The 10,884-nt window shown below is 34.4% G+C and overlaps 1 protein-coding gene across 1 annotated transcript; it reads left to right on the top strand.

The window, feature by feature from the left end:
* The first annotated feature begins 699 nt into the window (after positions 1-699).
* LOC141819944 (uncharacterized protein At1g32220, chloroplastic-like) lies at positions 700-5,817 on the top strand. Its single transcript, XM_074707208.1, has 10 exons — positions 700-995; positions 1,401-1,518; positions 1,614-1,702; positions 2,191-2,246; positions 2,328-2,383; positions 2,861-2,954; positions 3,848-3,927; positions 5,104-5,146; positions 5,270-5,361; positions 5,442-5,817. Exons 1-10 carry the CDS (start codon positions 940-942, stop codon positions 5,613-5,615), a joined length of 858 nt encoding a protein of 285 aa, XP_074563309.1. The 5' UTR covers positions 700-939; the 3' UTR covers positions 5,616-5,817.
* Positions 5,818-10,884: the final 5,067 nt, after the last annotated feature.

Here is a 10,884-nt window from a genome sequence, read left to right as displayed (position 1 = left end):
GACAGAAGATCATTAAACAAAAAAAAAAAATTCAATGTGAAATTTTCGTAGAAAATGTTTCACATATAATGATAGTTTATGTGAGACAAATGAACTCTGTCCAAAGTTATATAGTAAGATAGGTGTTTGGTGGTCTGACAAATTGTCGATTTCTCATCCCGATAATCCTTTTAAAGTGTATTAATATCGTCAAAATTAGCTGATTTTAATAAAAAAATTGAGACAGAATATTTGTTTGTTTGTTTGATTATCTTATGTAAAAAAGGTAGAATTTACTATTTTAGTGGTCTCATACGGTTGACTTCATGACCATCTGCGAAAAAAGGTAAATTGAGAAATTACAGTTGGTCTGTTTTATGTAACTATCAGCTATGAAGAGGTAAATTGATTGGAAAATTATAGTTGGTCATGATGGAGAAAGGTATTATTCTATTTTGTCGTATCTCAGCCATTTGAAGTTTATTCAACTCAGTTATGTTTCTGGGATTTGTTTGTTTGATTATCGGTGGATATATTTGGTGCTAAATTTTCGAGTAAGAAGATTTGAATTCGGAATTGGTCGGGCCAATTTTGGTTTCTTTGCAATAGAAAACCAGGACACAATCGCACCGGTTCGACCCATGGAGTCATCGTATTAATTCGATCCGAACCGGTTTGGTAGCATCCAAATTCGCAAGCCCGTCGCAGCTGCCACCCATTGTCGGTCAGTCAGGGGACTTTGAGCGAGCGTGCGAATCGCGAGGCTGCTACGTTCGCCGGTCGATGACTGGGCACGCCGTGCTTTGACAACGCAACCGACGGGAGGGGGCAAGTCGCCCTGCAACCAGGCGAAGAGGCATTTCAAAGTTCTGGACGAACCCACCCCTCCATAAGGCGTCGCCTTTGCCTCGCTGACAGAAGGAAGACGAAGACGAAGACGAATTGGGGGCGCCGAGGAGGATGAGATCGATCGTCTCGCGTTTGATCCGCTCGCACTCTTCCGCTTCCCGCTCGTTGTGAGCGTCTCTTGTGATTCTACCTTCTCGATCGTTTGATTTTCCTGCCTTTCTTTTCGAAATATAAGATCGGTGTTATATCGCGTCAATTTTTCGTTCCTGATCGAAAAAGCGGTCCTTTACGAAAGATCTTTGTTGTAGCAACTTAGTTCCTGCCGCAAGAGACTTTTTTTTTTTTTGGTTTTCAAAACACGCTTTTGACGTCTAATATTGATCCTTCATTTGCAGCAAGAACGATTGCAACATATCTAAAACTTTTCTCCTCTTCACTCAAACTGTTGAAACATATCGTTCAATAGGATAATGTTAATGGATAACACACTCACAAGAATTCGTATTTAAAGTATCTATTAGCTAGTCAGATATGTCTTTCCCTTATTTATAGTATGAATTTCCGGAAAACAGTTCTGCCGGTCTTTTGAGAGATGGAAGATCCTTTTCGACCGAGTCCAATCGTGCAGATGCGCCTCCTAAAGTGGATGAAGCAGAAACAGTAAGAGCATCGCCTCCACCGTCAGAAAAGGTGATGTTTCTTTATTGCCTATTGATGTTACAAGCTTTTTGCTAATTTCTCTCTCACTCTTTTTCTTTTTCTAATTCTTATTCTTCTTACAACAGTTACTTGTACTGGGAGGCAATGGATTCATTGGTTCACACGTTTGCAAAGAGGCTTTGGAGCAAGGAGTATTTGTTTCTAGTCTCAGCAGGTGCGTACGTGCTCTATCTGCTCATATTGTAGCTTTGGCATCCTGGTAGTTTGTCTATAATTGAATAATCAATCTGATTTTTTTTAATAGAATTGCAACCTTATCTATAATGAGTTTTGGTGTTTATAGAAATTTTGTTGGTGTTTTAGGAACTTTCCTATCTTATTCTTGGTGTACTCCGTCTCTCCACTAGATTGACTGGGATAATAAACCATTAGATTGGTGTAATGATTTTTTACTTGTGCTGAGGATTCTGCTTGTGAAAAACAAGGAAATTTCACCGAATAATCAGTTCCATTGAAAAATTAAGATGTTATTGCAATAGGTCAAACAAAAGACTTGGAACCTTTTGACTTATTTTCTAAGTGAAATATCCTTTTACTCATTTCAGATCCTTTTTGCTTTTAGCTCACATATTGTGATCTTGATTTTGATTGAACTTGCATAGGAAGGATGTGCTTAGCTTTGACACTTTATTTGTTACCCAGGTCTGGAAGGACATCAATACATGAGCCATGGGCTGATAAAGTTGAGTGGCACCAAGGTTGGAAATTAAGAAAAAAAGCTCTTTTCCCTCTCAAAAAAATTGAGTTCATTATCTAAGGCTAACCTTTCTATTTGACAGGAAGCCTTCTCGTACCTGAATCTTGGAAGGATGTTTTGAATGATGTGTCTGCTGTGGTGCGCATTGCTTGCAACTTCTTTGTCGTGCATATTGGCCACCTACCCTATGCAAAATGATTGAACTTTTACACCATTATAGTAAGAATATGAATATCACGTGATTTGGGATCAACAAATGTTTGAAGAAATCCACATTTCATATGGTGTACAGTGTTGATGTGTCATGCATCTGGAGCAAATTTTCTTTTTTCAATTTTGAATGTGTTATTGTGCATTTTTGGAGTTTTAAGGGTAATGTGACTATCACATTAGTTTTTCTAATTATTCAAGTGGAAAAATTTTACCCTCTAGTTGTGGCACAGTTGCCTAACATAACACAATTTAATAGCTATTCATATTGCCATCAATCAGTGAAGATGATAAAACAACAATTTGTTCATGCTCGCTTGTTATTCTATTGGAGTAATGACAATGTCATTAGCTATTATAGTATTCAGTTTATGGTTTTTGTAACTTGAATATAAATTCTAACAGATCTCTTGTGTTGGAGGCTTTGGATCCCAGTCCCACATGTACAAGATCAATGGGACTGCGAACATCAATGCCATAAGAGCAGCTGCTGAAAAAGGCACACCATCTTCTTTTTGTGGTTTTATTCTTCAATAACTAAACTTGCTTTTATTTTTTTTATAGTTTAATAGACATATTTTTCCTGAATTAATTGTCTTAAAGAAAAAAATAGGAATTAATTTTAGAAATTTCATACTTTAGAGATGCAGCCACTTGAAAATGAACTAAATTCTTGGCTTGAAAATGGATATTACGTAATCGATCCCTGTGGAAGATTGAACCATGTTTGCTTCTTACTGTCAATTTTAAGAATATTATATGTGTCCCTTAAGGCTTAAGTTGGTTGTCAGATTTTTTCATCTGCATAATAGATATATTTTTCTATTCCTATCTACCAGAAGTCAGACTTAAATTGTTATATTGATATTATGTATCTAGGTAGTATTTGTTAGTGATTGCTTTTTATTATTGGATGCCAGTTAGTTCTTTCAATTACCTAATACTTGCTTCTCATTATATTTTTCATTCTAGTTGCTAAGTTTCCTATGATCTGTTCTGATTCCTAGTACTTGTACACATATGAAAAGTGATGAATATTGAATCCTGTTGGTATAAGAAAAAAGGTCATGACAGATTTCACTGCGCTTTACCTGAATTTTTCATGTTTATTTTTTCCAGAAAAAATTTACTCCAGGGTTTCAATTTGATTTCTTGAGTTTTGATATGAGAATGATATATTTGCATTCCATGACATACTGTGAAGTAATGATGGCATGCCAGACTCGGATTGTGATTTGCAACTTAAGAATAGATTGAAATCATTCAAGTATTTGTAGTCTCATTTCAGGATGCTATTGTGAAAGGTGTAAGACTTGGAGTTTCTCCTTGTAAAGATAAATTGATGTGTATGCCAGAATATCAATTGGCTAGCCTTTTTGTTCTTGTGGGCAGGTGTAAAAAGATTTGTATATGTATCAGCTGCTGATTTTGGTCCAGTGAATTATCTTTTGCAAGGGTATTTTGAGGGAAAGGTATAATATTTTATTTCTTTTTTTTATACTTCCATTTTCCTAGCAAATTATAGAAAATAATGACGTATGATGTTGGGACTCAATGATCAATCAATGCCCTTGTTGAATATTCGAGTTTATCTCAGGCTTATGTATCGTTCTGTTCTGTTAAAGTTGGTATTGTGTGTTGTATGTCTAGTCATTTTACATACCCGATTATGGATTGTGTTAGCACTGGTTTTAACTGGATTTTGTTAGAATTTTCTGCTTTATCAGGAGTATTAAAGTGCTTTTAAATGTTGGCGCTTGTCTTATCTCAAATTTTCCTAGATCTTTTTGTTCCACCACTTATTCCTGTTACATTTAATTTAGATAATGCAATTGATAAGCATATTTATTCTTAGGCAGTAGAATATAGTAAGCATTGAATATGAATCAGCAAACTTCTTTTGAATTCCTCTACCTAGACTCGTGCCGATTCACACTGAATGGCCTGCCTCTACTCCTACAGAGCAGCTTAATCTAATGCTGGACCTGTCTTTGATCATCTGCTGCAAACCCCATGCAGCAGCTAATGCCCCTTTCATTAGGAATATGATGGTTTGATTGAAGAATGTAAGAAATCAACCTACATTAGTCCCTTTCCTAGTAAATTTATGCGCTGCCAATGTCGAGGTTTGATCAGCAAGACAATTATGCCCCATAGGAAACGAAAGCTGAAGTATAAATCTGTGAGTGCTAATTCACAATTTCCTAGTTTTCTTAGAGTAAGCATCGTGTAGTTTTAATTCATTGATTTTCATTTAATATAAGATTAACTTTATACTGTACTGCAATCCTTATAGATGATGTGGTAGTCTGGTAGACCAGATTAACACTTCTTTATCATATGATGTTCATTTGGCATTTTGCTTACTATTTTCTATGTAATTTAACTGCTGCTTTTGCTCCATTACGAATGAATTTTATAAGGTAACTATTCTTAAGCCCTTAAAAGTTAATGTTTTATGTATAAACTTGTCTTCTTTCTTTTACATGATAAATGAAGTTGGATTGCTCCACAAATTAAGAGATAGATGAAGGAAATTAAACACTCCTATACTATGTCACTTCTCTTTAAAAGGACATCTGATCATGATTGCTTTGATTCTATATTCTATATTTCTCATATCACATAATTTGTTATTTATGGTTCAGAGAGCTGCTGAAGCAGAACTGTTGTCAAAGTTCACATATGGAGGTTAGTCTTCCTATCCTGGTCTTCTGTATTGATGTAGAATTGATCTTTTGGTAGTCCCATTGATGGAGAAATTTCTTAACGCCATATCGTAGCAAAATATTTTCAAAAATTGCTTTTTTGCAGGAGTGATTCTCAGACCAGGTTTTGTACATGGAACACGCCAAGTTGGGAATATCAAGATACCTCTAGGCCTAATAGGGTCACCCTTGGAGAAGGTACATCCCATCATCTGTACATTTGTAACAGCGGGAGAAATTGAAACTTGAACTCACCTAGTTTCTGTGTTGAGCCACAGGTTCTCCAGCATGTAAAGCCACTTAGTAGCATCCCGGTTGTTGGTCCCCTCTTCACACCTCCAGTTAATGTCACATCTCTTGCAAAAGTTGCAGTAAGGGCTGCTACTGATCCGGTGTTTCCTCCCGGCATCGTTGACGTATATGGCATTCTTCATTACGGTCAACAAAAGTGACAATCTTTTCCTTTGTCAAAATCATCATCGGAAGCAGCAGAACTGTTACTCAAGCTTTAGGTTTACTTTTCTTCCAACATAAAATGGATTATAGATTACTGTGCAGTTGTCAATAATTTGAGCCACTATCTATTCACGATCTTGGGTAGATTTGAGCTTTGCTTGGCTCATTCATAAAAAGTTCACATGCTTGAGTTCTTTATGAGAACAACTTTCTTCCTGAATTGTCTTTTTCACATTGTCTGTCTGTGTTACGGGTGGTATCTGCCTTGATGAATTGTTATTGTTGCCAAAAGTATAAATAGTAAATTGATTCTTCCCTAAGGTCTTCAGCTTTTGGAACAACATGGTATCAGATCAAAGATCCTTTCATGAACTAGAATTTATCAAACAAATGTTCTTTAATGTGCTATTTCTGATTTCTCATTCGTTTCAGTTATGACAAATGTTTATATTCTTTCTCTGAGCTAGGTATTGCTTGTAGCAGTATAATCTACCTTCATTTGAAACTAGTGGTGATTTGTTTATTTATCTCTCAAATATTACTTCAACACATTGTTTCCAATTTCTCATCAGTTCCATTTATGTCAAAAGTTAATATTGTTTTTTAGAGCAGCATTGCCAGTTATAGTATAATCTACATTCTCATTCAATCTCCTTTGTAAACAAAGATGCTTTTTTTTTTGTCTGATTTATATTCTTCTTTGAGGCCATTGGAGAATTGTTCAGCGCAAGGATTTACCGCGCAAATATTCTTTGAGGCTCAGTTTCTTAATATTCTTTTTGAAAGGTGATCACAAAGATTAAAAAACAACAAATGGCATAAGCATCATTTAGTTGTGATACATCAACCTTTTCATTGAGAGCTACTCCTGTTGGTAGTTTACTCATTTTACTCTGCCTGACTTCACTTGTTCTTCAAGTTGTAAGAATCAAATGCATAATTCTCAAATTGTTCTGACACTTTTTCTTTATTTGTGATTAAAATTGTTCATCTGAAAGAACTGCTCTTCATGGATGACTTCACTTTGTGTTCCATTTTCCTCATTAATCTTTTGTTTTTTTTTTTTTTGTATTAAGGTTTTTATAACCTCTCATTTGGAACCTAAATCTGATGCATAATCTGTGTGGCCATGAGCTCTTGTTACATCTGCAAAATTGTTTCTCTGTTTATCAAATTGCATGATGAGATGAAATGTTGTTGAACTATGAAATTCATGGCCGAGAAAAGGAGACTAGCAAGAAGAATAGAAACCTAATGGTGTTGAATATGGACCGCGGATCGATCAGGTTCGTGTATTTGATGTGTCAAAATGCTAGTTTCCGAGTATTTATCGGTGAGAATCTTCATTTCATGTCCTTGTTTTTGGATAAGAGGTCCTTGTTGAGCATTCAAAGGCTTGGTGTGATCAACAAGCACATAATGACCTTTTCTATGGTTCTTTTGTCGAGCAATTCGGTTACGACTAAGACTAGACTAGTCGAACTGTTTCCTTAAGCCAACATCAAACAAAGTCCTCTTAGCCATCCAAACTTTAAAATAATTCTGTCTTGGTTAACCATGGCCCACGCCCTAACTTTCTTTTATGGTGCCCTCCACATCCTTTCACCACCATGAGACATCCATCACTGTCTATAAATAGATCCTCTTCCCTTATCGCTTCATCAACTCTTCTTGCACACTAAATACATACAACACTATGAGCCCTTCGAGCTCATTGCAGTCGTGGAGCTCTCCACTTCCCTATCTCTTTGGAGCTCTTGCAGCCATGGTGGGCCTCATCACCATTGCACTCATCGTGCTCGCTTGTACACGGTCTAAGTCACCCGACCGCGACCCCGAATCACCGTGCCCGCAACAAGTTGTGATCCTTCCCTTAGACAGGGAGCCTAAGATTGTGGTCATCATGGCTGGGGATGACTTCCCCAAGTTCATCGCGAAGCCCCTAGTTGGTTCAAAGATTTAAGACTTCTCGAGTGATCAATTTTGTTCCATCCTTTTTCTTTCTTTGTTTTTTTGTTCCGAAGACAATTTTGTTTCGAATCTGTACTGAGTTTATGAGCTTGTAGAAGCTTGATGAAATGTCTACAAGCACACTTATTTTTCTCCTCTAAGCAAGTTGAGTAAACATACTTCTTTCGATAAACTCTATTTATCGACTATATAAATTTATCCATCATATATATTGTTACTATTACTATAATCTATCCAATGAACTCATGTTTATTTGAACACAACATTTAAAAAAAAAAAAGAAACAAAAAAACCTTGAGAATATATATACTTTGAAATATATTTAAACTTTTCCTTTATGTTCTTGCCTTAAAATTTCTTGTGTATGATTTGTTTTGCTTTTCTATTTTTTTTAAAAAATAAATAAAATAAAATATTTATCAAATGAAAAAAGATACTGTTTTTTTTTGTTTTCCATCAATCATATTAATCCATCTCATTGCTTTAAGTCATTTCACTTGACATTAATATTTGAGGACAAGTCAGCAAATTTAGAGTGATGAATCTATTCCTCCTTCAAGTGCCTCCCATAAACAAAAGAAAAATGCTTCCTTTCATGTAGTTGTTTCTTACATTTGTTTCATTTTCATTTCATTTCATTTCTTTTCATGGAATTGTTCTCCTTCCATTTATTAACCATGAAAAAGAACCATGAAACACTCTTCCCACTTCAACCTATCAATTCAATAACAACCTTCTCCATCAAAGTGTTTGCCCACTAGATGCCACTTTTTTGCACCCAATCATTATATTCCATTGTGAGGATGATGAGTGATTTTCGGAATTTTGCCGAACAAGGCCCTTGATTATTAGAAATTTCCAAAAACAACTAGAGTTGATAATATTAGACACAACTATATCCAAATTTAAAAAAGATATAACAAGACGTGAATTTTCAAAAAAAAAAAAGAAGCTTATCATAAACAAGTTGATTTTAGCCATGAAACAAGTCCAAAGGCACATTTTGGTAAGGACAAATGGATGGATAGAGCACAATTTGATCATTTATAATTATTAAGGGGGGTTCTTTAGTAAAATACATTCTTTTTTTTTACTTTTAAGCCCCAAATATTAATAAAATAGCAATAATAAAATTTAGTGTTAGATTATGGTTGTTGAGGAAGCGGCGCATTGGAGTCGTTTTTGCATGGTGGTGAGATAAAGAAGGCAAAGAGATGCTCGTGATTGGTCATTTGTGAGAATTTGTGGATGCACAAAATGTCTCTTTCTTCTTTTCTTAAAGTTAGTGTGTAGCTTTTGCTTTTACATCTTTAAACGCGAGTGGGGAGCATTTCATATCGATCATCATATTTTCCACTTTGCTCACAACTACATTTTATCATATATATATTTTTTCCAAAAAGTATTTTTGTTTTTTGTTTTTTGTTTTACTTTTAAAAATATTAGTACCTTAAACATTTATCCAATATCCAAAATAGTACTTTAAATAAAGAGCTTAAATAGAAGAGAAAAGGGATTTTATAGACAAAGAACTACACTCTTCTTTATTGATTCTATCTAACAATTTAACAACTTAGACCTAATAATTTTATAAATTTTCACTTTACCATCCAAATGTATTTCATTTTGAATTTCATCATCAAATTGTATTCCTAATTTTATTTGACATTTCTCAATTTAAAAAAACATTGAGCATGCTAAGTGGAGCCCACAAATTTCATAATAAGATAGCAAGGCACAAAACAAAAGCAAGTAGGTTTTAAAAACCAAGTGAAGTGACTATCCACCTCATCATCACAACTAAGGATGCTTCCTTCATCTTGTCGTATAAACAAAATATATATATATATATATATATATATATACAAAAATCCATTGTTAGATTTGATTTTTCTTTTATTTTATTTCATGAATATTTTAGAGTGGACATAGTAAGACAACTATATTTGCTATCATGTCACTTGAAAAAAGCTACAACATCAATTTTATGCTTCACTAAACTAGAAAGAATCAAATTCTTCTTCATCATATTGTGACATCTTGTTGTTTAATTTTTTTTCAATGGGAAAAAAATCATAATGATCTTATCTCCATCATCATTAATTAAAACAAGAATCTCGGTGTTTGTCATTGCACAAAGATTTACTTTTTGTAAATGGAATATGATGTTTGTCTCCTATTTTATTTGAGAATATTTTTTTGGATAGTAATAATAATAAATTTGTCGTTATACACAATGCCATAGTTTGCGTTATCTCCTCCTAACATCTTGTGTATTTTCTCACATTATATAAATGGCAGTTTATAGTACTAATAAATCAGTAAAAATTATTTTTTAAAATTCAAAATCTCAATAATTGATCAAATTCAAAAGCTGTTGATGTGTTTAAAACTAAAGGATTATATTGGCAATTAATTATTTTTATTACAATCTTTAAAAACAATTCTTATGATCAATACATTTACATCCCAATAAGAATTTAAAAGTTAAGCATGCTTTAAACAAGAAATACTAAAAAAAAACTAACATTAATGATTGCGAATAAGTACTTATCTTATGCAACTGTTAGGACTATTAAACGGTATACTTGATCGCTGGTTCTATACTTCTGTTACTACTTGGCAAGTTATAACTAGAGATCATGCATATGCAGATGAATGATAAATCCCAATTAATCTCATTAATTATCTTAAGAGATGACCAATCCGATTCCATAAAAATTTTCCACCGACTACTAAAGTAAATTAGAAAAGTACACGTACCAACTCAGACGTCAACATCGTTTGATTGCATATGCAGATGAATGCAACAGCTATGAGTGGCAAAATCAGGTACAATGATGATAATGCTGACGACGAAATTTGAGGATTTCAAGAGATTTACAATTTTCTTTTTTGAAAAAAACAAACAGGTGAGATGATGTGGATGTTGATACAAACAAGAGATACAATTTATGGAGAAAGAAAGCAAAGAAAAAAACATATGGAAATGACTTGGGCACTTCTAAATCTTGTGTATAGATGTAATCTTTATGAGCTTCCACTGGGTGCTCAAAGATAGGTGACATAGTGATAACGAAAGAACTTACAAACTCATTCACATGAATGTATTGGATCCAACCTCTACACTCTACACAGAGCTTCATGGCACTCCGGTGGGTGTACAGCTTCCACAGACCGGGAAAATTCAGCTAACAATGTTTTACAGGTATGGTAGCTATCCTCCAGCCTGCAAGAGGATATCGGAGATAACTCTTAAGCTGGCCTCCTCTCAGCCAAGTCACAGCTAGAAGA

Source organism: Curcuma longa, unplaced genomic scaffold, assembly GCF_044706935.1.
Source record: "Curcuma longa cultivar G26 ecotype Majalengka, Jawa Barat unplaced genomic scaffold, ITB_CL_G26_1.1 utg2646_np1212_2152390_RagTag, whole genome shotgun sequence".
NCBI classification, from domain to species: domain Eukaryota; kingdom Viridiplantae; phylum Streptophyta; class Magnoliopsida; order Zingiberales; family Zingiberaceae; genus Curcuma; species Curcuma longa.
Note: the sequence above shows the minus strand (reverse complement) of the source record. Positions and strands in the feature narration are given on the sequence as shown.